The 13,616-nt window shown below is 35.5% G+C and overlaps 1 protein-coding gene across 4 annotated transcripts in view; it reads left to right on the forward strand.

Moving 5' to 3' along the window:
* The window catches only part of cacna1ia (calcium voltage-gated channel subunit alpha1 Ia), a 413,765-nt gene that overhangs the window by 202,283 nt on the left and 197,866 nt on the right, over positions 1-13,616 (forward strand). For all 4 annotated transcript variants that reach the window (XM_087244595.1, XM_087244597.1, XM_087244598.1 and 1 more), the window contains one exon: positions 12,886-12,997. In XM_087244595.1, the coding sequence (XP_087100721.1) occupies positions 12,886-12,997 (112 nt within the window). The remainder of the gene's footprint in view (positions 1-12,885; positions 12,998-13,616) is intronic.

The raw sequence follows: 13,616 nt of genomic DNA on the forward strand, positions 1-13,616 counted from the left end.
GTAAAAATCCCAGGATGTCCTTCAAAAAAAAAAAAAAGAGTAGGGGTCTCTATTCCACCAATCAGCTGGTGTGCAGTCTGACACAATATGGCTACCATCACGTCAACCAGGGCAATGCTGCACACTGTTGGTGGATGAGGAGATTCCCCAAAAAATGTGCAAAGCGCTTTGAGTGTCCAGAAAAGCACTATGTAAATGTAAGAAATAGTTATTCATTCATTCATTCATTTTCCTTTCGGCTTAGTCCCTTTATTAATCCGGGGTCGCCACAACGGAATGAACCGCCAACTTATCCAGCACATTTTTTATTTATATATTTTTTTACCAGCAGATGCCCTTCCAGCCGCAACCCATCTCTGGGAATCATCCACACACTCTCATTCACACTCATACACTATGGACAATTTAGCCTACCCAATTCACCTGTACCACATGTCTTTGGACTGTAGGGCAAACCGGAGCACCCAGAGGAAACCCACACGAATGCAGGGAGAACATGCAAACTCCACACAGAAACGCCAACTGACCCAGCCGAGGCTCGAACAGGGACCTTCTTGCTGTAAGATGACAGCACTACTACTTATTATTATTATTATTATTATTATTATTATTATTATTATTATTATTATTATATGACTATTTCAAATCCATAAAACACTGTTATATAGCCTGGTTTGTTAGTTTGTTGGATCATATTGCTTTCCCATATTGCTACAACCAAACTGCTCTAGAGTTTGTTTTTTACTGACCAATTTTTTTTTGGCTTGCATCTGAGTGCAATTGCCGTGTTTACATATGCCCAAATGAATCGAGCTAATGGGGCAAACATTCTGAAATAAATGTATAGGTATAAAAGCACATTAAGCCTTCTTTAACATGCAAATTCTTTCCCCTAATTTGTCTCTCATTCCATGGATGTCAAAAAGGAGAACAATATACAATAACAACAACACTAGCCACATTAATAAACTAGAGGGTCAAGAAGTAGAGCTGTTACAGGTGTATCTGCACCTGTATGATCACACAAACGAGATGCACCATGTCTTTTCTATGAGTTGACTTGCACTCACTGGCGGAGCCATATGTACATGGCAAATAGAAATAATGTAAAAATGTTACACAATGCAACTTCTTGTAGAGAAGGCTGTTAGCTAGATGTTTATAAAAATGTTCTTCTCTCTCAGCTGCCTTTATTGAATTTAAGGGTACACGCAAACAGTGTGATACATTTGCAACCCCATCTGCTGCAGTGCAGGGGTGTTGGAGTGTTCAAAAGCAGTATACCGTACCTCAGACTTTTCAAACTTCGTTTTGCCCTTAAAGGAAGAACAAACAAAGAAGCTTGTTTCCTTCAAGACAGCATCTTAACCATAATTGACCCCCATAAATAATGTTACTGTATGTAAACAATTGAATTAAAGACAGGTCACCATTAGCATGTTGTTAAGTGAATGTCCAGCACACTTGCACATGCAGATGAGTGATGCAAACAAAGCTGTAAAATCCTTAATTTTTAATAGCCAAATTATTTTCCCCATACTGAACAGAATACATAATCGATTAAATTGTTTTTCTTTTTTGTGTTTTGCGTGTTTGTGTCCATTAAAACTGTCCTGATGCATTTGTCAGCTTTCATGAATGCTAGATGTAATGCTCTTGCTACTTTTGGCCAATAGTAGGTATGTTAATAGGCATAGTTATTAAATCACTATCTCTAAATTTTTGAACAGGCTTCACATCAGAGAGCTACACAATGACTTAAAATTATGTCTCTGCAGGGCAGTACACCATTTAGAGTGAAAAAGAGATGGTCAGAGTGGTTTTTGGTAGATGAATTAGCTCATGCACGAGGCCAGATGTCACACCTGTTGTCTGCCTGCATGTGAGGAAACATTTACAGCATGTACTTTCACCATCCAATCACACCAGCAACCTTGTCCATCAAATCTATTTACTATGCCTATGCAGAGCTCCCGTGGTGCATTTAAATCTGAGTTTGTTCTGCGACGTGAGACAAATATTGTGTACACTGAGGGACATAGAGTCCTGGCCTCATTATTAGGTCTCTAGGGGAGCAGAATATCCTAAAATAGGTTCCTTCCTCCTCCTCATCTGCCTCTCATTCTCTTGGCTCACAGATTCCAACCCTTGGACTGGCAGAGACCCCCCCCCCTATTCTTACGTTTTTTTTTTCCCCACCTTATCTACACCTGTTATTATATTACTACTATTAGTGGAATGTGGTGTGTACATATATTGTTTTACATTATGTTAATATGTAAAACATTGAGACACTTTGACTTTTCAACTGATATTTAAATTTTTGCATTTTATTTTAGAAATAATTTCCATTTAATTTCAGATTTATTTTTAGTATAATTTAAAAAATATTATAGTTTTAAATAGTTTGTACAGTGGCCTCTCATTAATCACCGAAGATAGGTTCTAAAAATACCCCACAATGTGCGAAATCCGCGAAGTATTCTTATAGTCTTATAGTAATCTTATAGTAAATCTTATAGTAAATTTTAGTAAGTTTGTTTCGTCTCTATAATGGGTTGTATGTTTATTAATAAGTCTGTATTATTATGTTATTTCCATATATGATTTTATTATTTATTTAATTTAGTGTATTTTAGTTTTTAAATTAAACTAAACGAAAACAAGAACTATGACATTGTTGACTAGCTAAAATAAAATCAGTTTTTGCTTTTTATACGTTATTTAAAAATTTATAGCCATTGATTTCAGTAAAAGTTTTACAAAGTTTTTTTTTAAGTTTATTAGTTTATTAATTTCATTTGTTTAGTTTTAGATAGCCCAGAATAGTTTAGTTATTATTATTATTATTATTTATTTATTTATATATATATATATATATTTATTTATTTATTTTTCCATAGTTTTTTTTTTTCTGTTTTAACATTATTATTGTACAGTTCTTCCTTCTTGCATAAGAAAATGACAATTATGGCCTGTTTCCACTGAGTGGTACGGTACGGTTCAGTGCGCTTCTTCTGGAAATAATATTTTTTCTTCTGGAAAAAGGTTTATGTTTTATTTCGGCTAGAATAAAAGCAGGTTTAAATATTTTGAAACCTATTTTAATAGCTCAATATTATTAGCCCCTTTAAGCAGTCTGCAGAAGAAGCTACTGTTATACAATGATTTGCCTAATTACACTAATTAAGCCTTTGAATGTCACTTAAAGCTGAATACTAATATCTTGAAAAATATCTAGTAAAATATTATTTACTGACATTATAGCAAAGATAAAATAAATCAGTTATTAGAAATAAGTTATTAAATCTGTTATGTTTAAACTGCTTTAAGGATCTTCACTGTAAGAAAAAAAACTTTAGCTACGAAAGTCCTTCAGTCTGGATAAGTGAGGGATTTTCTCCTTTTTTCATTTGATTAATAATAAGAACAGTCGGCAGCAGGAATATTGCACACTTACTTTAAAAATAATGCGGTTCATATATGGTTTCTCTTTCACATGTCTTTTGATTCTCAACTTGTTACACAAATGAGGATTAATATGAATATTCCCTAAACGGCGTGCTCTGACGCAAATGTGCATGTATATTGTCATTGAAGCGATCACATTAAGATGGTGTAAGATGTGTGTGCTCTGCTAGTCTCCGAGACTGTCCGAGGCTAAGCGTGGCACGCGCGCACACAGCAGCATGTGTCTTTTTTTAATTTTATTTATTTATTTATTTTATGTAATTGTAGACGCTACAGTTATTTTGCACCATTTGTACCATTTTGGTAGTCGAAAACTTAAGCCTGATAAAGGTGACCTGTACCATACCGTACTGTACCACTCAGTGGAAATGGGCCATTATACCCTATATTTGTCATGCACATTCTCTTCTTCCAATGTCCACCATCTCATCCTATATATGGGCAGTCTATAACTGTTTCAACTTTCTAATTGTGCTTCAGCGTGTCTCACTCCTCAAGTGCCCTAACTGTCTTAAAGACTAATCCACCAACGGTAGAGTGCCTCTGGTTTCTTTGACTTCAAGATGCCAATTACAGCAAGCTACATCTTCCTCATCCTCCTCCTCAGACCTCACTGTATTATGTTTACTTAAACGTAAGCTATAGAACTGTCTTAATTAGCAAGCACTTGTAGCTGATAGACACTCCTTTTAAATGGAACTTGTGTCATCACTAATCTCTCTTTCTCTCTGTACTCTTCGTCAAAGTGTCTCTAAGGGCACAGGTACAGTGAAGGTGCAGAGTCATTTTCCTGATGTGCCTCAGGAGGCCTGATTGTAATTATCTCTGATTGGCTGTTGATACTCTGACCCTCCCCTTTTTCTAATAACAGCGTTCTCATACATCATTCATCATCTTATCACAAGGCCATTTTAAAAGTCTATAAAAGGTGCAAAAAGTCTATAAATGGTTCAAAACCATGGCCGTATTTCTGCCATGACAACTCTTGGAGAGATTTAGTATAGTAATAAATATGTATATGGGAATGTTGATGTGTTTTGAATTTTTTTGGCAGAGCGAGTAGCAAGACTTGCCACTGCCAGTATATTCACACACATGCCTTGTGTATGAGGAAATTTCAGTTTTTTTTATTAGGTGCCATTTAATGTTAGGGAGTGATTTTGTGCATTGGTTGAAAATCACTTGTGAGTGATCATCAATAAAACATCACCAAAAAACTGCCAGTAAGCATGAACGAATATTGCCCCGGTGTCCATGAGGCTTACTACGCCGTAAAACAACATTAACAACCAAAATAAAAAAAATGTGACTTGTTAAATTAAAATTTTTATTGGAATAATTGATTTAATCTCAATTGTACGGAGATCCGTAAGGAACGTGATAATGAAAAAAAAAAACTGGGTGGAAGAAAAAAAAATTATTAAATGAGCACAAACAGTTACTAAAGTAACCAAATACTTTCATTATAAAACTTCACATTTTTCAAGTAACATCCACTGTTATCAAACCAAATGCAAGAGATTTGTGTCCTGCTCTTCACTTGTTTGATAACAGAGGTGTCGCTTTAAATGGTGTGTACTGAAGCTGATCTTGGATCAGTTTGTCATATGGAGCACATCCGTATACATGCATTCGCCGATTCAGAGGTTGCATATGAAGGGTGATGATCGACGAACAGCTTTAATGGAAAGAAAGTAAATGCAGACACTTTTATATTAATTTTAGCATGCCTTCAGTATTAAAATACATGAGAAATATGGGAAAATACTTGATGATAGGATGATAGCAGGATAAAATGGTAAAATACGCAAGAATCCCGGCAAAAATGGGAGGATTGACATGTATGAAGTGTTTGTGGAAAAACATTTTTGTGAACACAAAACATCTTCGTGAGATAACGCAAAACCTCTTTGCAAGGGAATGCAAAAACTTAAAGATATATTTTCCTATCACTGTTTTTTCACCCACCCAGTTTTTTTTTTCTCCCACCCAGTTTTTTCCCCCACCATCACGCCCTTCGGGATCTCCGTACAATTAAATTGCTATAATTAATGGGAAAACTTTTAATATTCTAAAATAATATTCTATAATGTTTAAAGACTCCATCAGAAATGATATGCTGAGCCAGTTGAAAAAGTTTACCATACTGTGTTGGTTCAATGTAGTATTTTAATTTGTAAGGACAATTGTTTACTTCACTTTGTCTACCGAAATGATTATTAGAAGCAGAAACATGTTAAAGGAAACACAGAACATACAAAGTTGATGTTGTATCACTTCAAATCAAATCAAATCACAAATTAAATCCCTTTTATTGTCACATCATCAGCAGCACATGTGCTATGATGAGTGAAAAGCTTAGGTGCTGGCTCCAGACAGTGCAAAATACAGACAGTGCAAATACAACAACAGTGCAAAATACAACAGCATACTCCCAAAAAACAGGACAATGTAAAATTGACAGCGATCACTTTATTAACAAAGAATGTGTAGCACATAAAAGTAGGCTTAGTGGTTTCCTTAAAGCAAGAAGGTCGCTGGTTCGAGTTCCGGTTGGACCAGTTGTCATTTCTGTGTGGAGTTTGCATGTTCTCCTTGTGTTGAAATGGGTTTACTCTGGGTGCCTTGGTTTCCTCCACAGTCCAAAGACATGCACTATAGGTGAATTGTGTAAACAAAATTGGCCATATGGTGAGAGTATGGGGGTTTTCCAGTACTAGAAGGGCATCCACTGTGTAAAACATATGCCAGTGTAGTTGGCATCAATCTGGCAACCCCTGATAAATCAGAAAGTAATAAGAAGTTTTCTGCATATGTTGACTTGATTTGGTGAATAAAACTTTTAAAAGTTGCACTGCAAAACCAACCAACAAACAAAATACTCTAGTGACAGAACAGAAGATAATTAGTTTAAAGTGAAACTGAAACCTGTGGATTGTATGAACTGTGCTGTATAATTACTTGCTGTATTGAAAGGTGATGTAATTTCACACTGTTACTAATAATATATTATATAAATTTTTTCCCTTGTTTGTCTCTTTAAAGTTTCTTTGCTTAATGTGTATTGCTACGCTATTTTATTGCTGTAAAATGCTACAGACATAGCCTTGACTCATGTGTGTCTCTCTCATCCGGCTCCAGTCCTAATGTGTGGTGCTAAATGTTAATTGCATTATATAAGTCACTTTGGAATATAAGTCTCAGCATGCTTCAGGTGATTAAAGCAAAGTTATTTTTTTGTACTTTTTTTTTTTTTTTTACAGAAAAAAACAAGCTGGTTGAAAATTTGCAGTGTTATCATTTAAATGTAATGTTATATTTTATTATGTTTTTAGAGGACGTCAATAGGTTGATTTTATGTGACATCGTTAGTGACGCTGAAAATTTAGATGGAGGGTCAGAAAGTGATTCTTCTACACAGGAATAGCCAACATCAAAATGTTTCTGTTTTGTGTTATTTATAATAGTTTAAATCGGATAAAATAAGAAATGCTAAACCTATTTTAAAGACTTCCTGTTACAGACTGATAAACTGTAATAAACACTGTAAGGTTAGTGTAAACTGTGGTGCATCGTGATGGTGTATAATATAGCGTAGAAGTCTGTTGTATTTGTTTATTACTACAGTTGTTGTCACAATTACCAGCGATCCAGGCTAATAGTTTGCTGGGAATCTTTCCCTTTTATTCAGGACTACAAATCCTGCCATGCACAACACTCACACCTGTTCCAGTTTTCTGCTGATTGCTAACACACACAGCTGAAGCTGTTCAGCTGTTTATCTGTGAGCATTATGATCAGGTTTGTGAGATTAATCAAAATCGAATGCAAAATTGATTTTAAATGTTGCGATTAGCTAATCGCAAGAGGCTGTGATATGAAATATATATTATTTAACTTCCCCCTTCCAGAGCAAATGCTTCTTCGTCTCTCAGAGTCAGGGATAGAATCCATGTCTCTGGCGTGAGAGATGAGTTATAAAACCACTGAGCCACTGAGAGTTGATGAAGTAAGGTAAGGCAAAAACAGAGAGTCTTCCAATAAGCAACAGCAAAGTACAATTTCAGAAATGTTTGCTAATATAAGTTAATATCTTTTATATTCATTTTTTTAAATTAACACTACAATAAGAAGCTACAATACAGATTATTGAGCTGAAGCTTGACTACAAAATTAAATCACAAATCAAAATCGCAATATCTTAAAAAAACGCAATTAGATATTTTCACCAAATCTCACAGCCCTAATTATGATGCATTTTTCCTTACCGTGTTTTAATCCTAATCTTTGTCTGTTTGTTTTGATTCATTGCTGCTTGCACCGACTATTTGCCTGTTCTTTGACAACGACATTGGATTGCTCTGCATGAACCTGTTTCACCCTGTTGACCATTGCCTGCCTGACTATTCTTGTAATAACTGCATGTGGACCCTCAACGCCGTTGTCCAGCATCCTTCACATAACAGTTGTGTCATATCACAGCAACAATATAATTAGTACGAGAGTTTAATTCAAATAATTATCTATTGTATGCTTCCAAATACTATAGTATTTACTATATTATTTTTTTCATGTACCGTAATAGCTTTTACAGTGCCTACCGCCTTGATGACAGGCAATGTATATTTTAGTTCAGTAGAAACTCGACCCTCCTCACAATTTAAGGATTATGCCCAACATATGTGGTTATTTTCTAATTATATCTCCTTTGAAAAAATGATATAAATGGCAAAGATACTGACTTTCCTCTGTGTTGCATTCATTTTTTTTTTTACATCCTGCCATCTCCATCTAAATGTCGCGCATCACCAGAACCAAGACATTGCAAACATCCTATATATATATATATATATATATATATATATATATATATATATATATATATATATATATATATATATATATATATATATATATATATATATATATATATACACACACATACACACATACACACACACACACACACACACACACAAACACACACACACACACACACACACACACACACACACACACACACACACACACACACACACACACACAACAGTTCTGTCTACTTCTTGAATCTGATTGGCTGATATCTGTGCAATCTTCTGCAAATAACGACTCTCGACCAGCCTATTAACCCTTCACCCTTGTGTATTACTTTGCCCACATACAGCAACCTCACAGGACACTTTACAGTTTGACAAATATTGCTGCTGTTGGACAACAATGTACTTTTGAGGCTTTTTTAGTCAAGAATTCAGTGGTTTAGATTGCAGCTATGCAGTTTATTTATAAGGATTGTTTTAAATATTTACAATTTCTGAGAGACAGTGTGTCGGCAGCCATTATCCTGTCATTGAGCAGACCAAAGACTGTTGATGTTAAAGACGACAGAGACCGCATGATAAGCCCTTAGAAGTTAAAACAAAGTAATTTCTGGCTACAGCTGATCAAATCATTATTAAACAGTTAAGTGATGTTCTAATTTTCTCTCTTTTGTATGTTGTAGTGCTGTATTTATAACATGGCAATTGTATTGTGTCGACTGTTAAATGGGACTTACATATTAGAAATGTGTGTATTTTGTGTTGGCCACTCTTTGTATAATCCTAAGTTACTTTTTAGTTGGCCATCTGTCTGTTTCTCATGCATCTCCTGTTTTCGCTACTGCAGACCAGTTCAGTAAACAGAAAGAATAAATAAATGCCCACATGTGTTTAACGGTTTTCCTTATCACAAACACAATAGTAATCTGGTAGTGATTGCATTGCTTTGGCTTTTTCAGTGTTAATTATTATGATATCCTGATTGCAACAAAGAAATACTGGGAGATCTCTGTAGACTGATGGCATTTCATGCCGTTCAGCCTTATAATCTTATAAATGTCTTCTAAATGTCAGCAAAATGCCCTGTTTTGTCAGTACGCTGAAGAATCATTAAAAATACTAGCTTTAAAGTGATGTTTGCGACGTAGCAACGGTTTCTGCTGTTCTGGCTGTCAGCTGCAGATGTGAATGAATGGTGGAGGAAAGTAGTTCCTCTTACAAAAGGATTTTGAGACTCGCCGTGTTTGATTTTCTCTTTTATATACAAGATTATGCCATCAAACTGTTGTATAAATGTAAAAGCACACTCGATGCAGTGCGATGTAGCTGTAGCGATGTAGCTGTATAGCATCACTGGTGGCACACTAAAGCTCTCGGCTAACGCACGTCTACTTATATATATATATATATATATATATATATATATATATATATATATATATATATATATATATATATATATATATATATATATATTTTTTTTTTTTTTTTTTTTGCCATTTTGACTTTTTGTAATATACACTAAATGATGGTTGAAACTGGTTGCCATTTGATATCAGCTTCTGAAGCAAAATCCTCATCCTCAAATCCTAATCCTTGCTGATCCTTCTGTGATCTTTTTTCCCATCCAATAACATCTTTTGAGTCAAATATTTCCATATGTGCATACGATTGTCACATTTCACACTCCTTCAACATTCCTTCTATCGTTTCCTAAATAAACGGCCCATGTTCCTGGCAACCTATCAGCCTCGACCCCCTCCCCACTTTCTCACTGATGTTTTCAGTGAGATTGATTCTGTGCTTCTGCCCGTTTAATGTCATTTAAGTGTTTCTGTGGGTGCTTTTCTCCCTCTGCCAAAAGCCCGCCTCAGAACCTGATGAGGTATCAACAATAATATAAAAAAAGAGAAAGGAGCAATTTCCTGCAGTAACCATAGTGAACGCTTTGCTGCATGATTCGGGTGCTTGCTTTAGCCCTATGGGGGTTGCGTTCTCCATTCTAATGATTAAAGCAGAAACACAAGCCTGCCAGGCTTTTCACAATATTACATGTGTAAGTTCAAAGTGTGGCCAGCACTGGAGCAGATCTCTTCGTCTAATAGCACTTGCATATTGAAACATATAAAATATATATATTTTTCATTGAAAGTTAGGATTGGGTTGAAGAAAAAAGAAAAAAAAGATAAAATTGCCCATGAATCACATTTTTCCGAGTGCCAGAAGCCTCTTTCCGGTGCGGTGCGCTTTCAGTTGGCTCTAATTAATTGAGGAATGTATGGCGCTGTTGGATCCAGCACAAAGTGAAATCAGCAGCCCTTTCGCCCCATGGCAAATGCAGTTCAAACACTAGAAATGTTTCATGAAAACAGGATATAAAAGACAAGTGTTGGAGATGAGAGGGAGGAGGAGAGATACATGATGGAGTGAATGAGGAAGTTAAACGAGGAGGCGCAGACGGTATGTGCAAACCCCTCAAAAAAATTGCTCGCTAAAAGGTTGACCAAGCCGGAGGAAAAGATGGAGTGGAGTAAATTGAAAAAGAAATGGTCCATAAAGGTGAAGAGATGAAGCTTGTAGAGATTTAGTGGAGAGGCTTGAAGATTTCACTCCAGCTAACAGGCCCAAGGGAGGAGGGGGGTTTGGTTTAGCTTTTTTTGTCGTGGGCTTTTATTGTGAAGGTTGTGTTAATTGAGTGAACTCTTCTCTGAATTAGTCCAGTTTACAAGGTGTTATAGTTTATTATGATTGGTGAGTATTTAATGCTTCAGAAACCAAATTTGCTTTTCACATTTATCATTATTAGGCTTAAGGCTGCTAAGCTATAAATCAAACCGAATACAGCCGATAATAGAAGATAAATCTGAAAGGCTAATCTTGTTATGGAATTTGTTTAAAAAGCTTTAGGTACAGTACATGTAAATAAACTAAATATGAAACGGTATGGAGCCGGATGGCTACACTCAGAGCAAACACCATGGCCAGTAAAATCACTAATATTCTTTTGAAGTAATATTATTACACTATAAAGTAACTGTTTTCTTTTGGAGTTTGTAAAATGTAATATGAAGCTGAATCTTTAGTCTTCATGTGATACTTTAAAAATCATTGTAAATCAGCTAATATGATTGGTGCTCAAATAGTGTTAAAATAGTATTAAATCCAGTTCCTGGAGGGCCACGGCTCTGCACAGTTTAGTTCCGACCCTACTTTAACACACCTGTAGGTTTCAAACAAAACTGAAGTACTCAATTATTTTGATCAGGTGTGTTAAATAAGGGTTGGGACTAAAATGTGCAGAGCTGCATCCTTTAAGGATCTTAATTGGACACTTGTGATCAAGATCATGAGTTTCAGGTGTTTGTGTGTGATGAGGGCAAGGGATTGTGGGATGTGTAGTCAGGCTGATTTAAAAAAAAAAAAAAAAAACAATTTTCAGGATTTTTTGATGTAGATAAAGTAATTATATTGTTTTTATTTTATGTTAACTCTACAAACTCTAAAGTCTACAGTGGAAACTAGGAATGTAATGATTCACCTGACGCACGATTCAGTATGATTTACGATACCTATCTGGATTCATGATTTAGTCATGATTAAAAATAGAGAGTAAAAATAGATTAATACCTGGTTCTATAACAGAACAACTTTCTCTTTCAGTCAGAAAACATCTTCATATTTTTCACTCATGCATCGTGTAATCTCTGTATTTTAGTTTTTTTTCTGCGTATAGATGTTTGTGACAGAAGTTTTTCACTGTGCTGCCGGTTTATGTGCATCATATTTGCTTTTCTGTTAGTGTATGTAAATGTCTGGCGCACTTTACAGCTGTCATTTTATTCTGCTGTCCTACTTCTTGTTTGCCACTGATGTGCAGATAAAGCGAGATTGCGCCTGTAAACACAGCGCCCACTTTGGTTAAAACATGTATCGCGATTCATTCAACATTTCAACCGGATTGAATTGTCACATATTTAAATGGATTTTCAACGGACTCGCTGTGAATCATTACATCCCTAGTGGAAACACATTTACTGAATAAATGTCAGCATGCACACCAAAAACAGATCATGTGATAAAAATGGGTGCGATGTTACACCATTATTGGACAAACCGGCGGAAAGACCAAGAATAAATTATCTGAAATGTTGTTTTGGTCATTCTAAAATATTTTGTTGGTCAAAGTCTGTCATCAAAATGGTACAGTATAATTACATTTTAGTAATTACTTTCTTCTAATGCCACCGTGCATTCATTGGTTTTTGTCTTTGTCTTCTGAGGCACAAGTCTTTTATTATATAAGAAAAAAGCCCACAGAGGCTCCTCCTGCCACAGCAAATTCTATTTTATTTTTTATATTTGCTTACCAGAAAGTTATGATTTTGTTTGCTTTGACTTGAAGGGAAACATGCTTTATTCACGAATGTTTTATGATATGCCAGTTTTCCACATTAATCCAATTAGATTAGGATGAAAACTGATAGTTTTTGGATGTTTTTTTAAAGGTAAACAGTTTTTTAAGAGTGTGTTTTAATTTTGTGTGTTTTGTATGTTCTTCTCTGCTGATGAATGTTGGCCTTAACTCTTGCTTCCTCACGTGGTTCGAGCGCATCAGTATAATGGTGATCCTGCTGAACTGCGTCACTCTGGGGATGTACCAGCCTTGCGAGAACATCGACTGCACTTCAGAGCGCTGTCAGGTCCTACAGGTCAGTGTGGACAAACACACACACACACACACACACACACACACACACACACACACACACACACACACACACACACACACACACTAACACACACACTAACACACACACAAAACAAATGAGCTCTGCTCCAAAAACTATTGCACAAACTACACAAACTAAGGCAGCGCTCTATATTTCCTTGACCAAATAGCATATAATATTGTGTCTTTTGTTGCCTTAAATGGCTTTTTATATATATATATATATATATATATATATATATATATATATATATATATAAATAATAGTTTAGCTGCATTTACCCTAATTTATGCCTTAAAATTCAACATGAAGAACTGTGATAATGCCATGAATTATGATACTGCCTAAAAAAAAGTGATATATTCATGCCATATTCCCCACCCTAGAATGCCATTAAGCAGCTTCTCGTCACACACGGGTTCTTGATTGATTTCAGAAGACCTTAGTCAGGGTGGCACTGTATTTAATTTTTTGACAGTAATAATGATGGAACTATGAGGGATTGCAGTACAGTGTGTTCAGTGAATAGTTCTGTTGTTAGCCGTGCATTAGGATTGAACTCAGATGATCTCTTTTACAGTTTTCCCTGGCCAAGAAG

This window comes from Danio rerio, chromosome 3 (genome assembly GCF_052040795.2).
Source record: "Danio rerio strain M-AB ecotype USA chromosome 3, GRCz13ab, whole genome shotgun sequence".
NCBI classification, from domain to species: domain Eukaryota; kingdom Metazoa; phylum Chordata; class Actinopteri; order Cypriniformes; family Danionidae; genus Danio; species Danio rerio.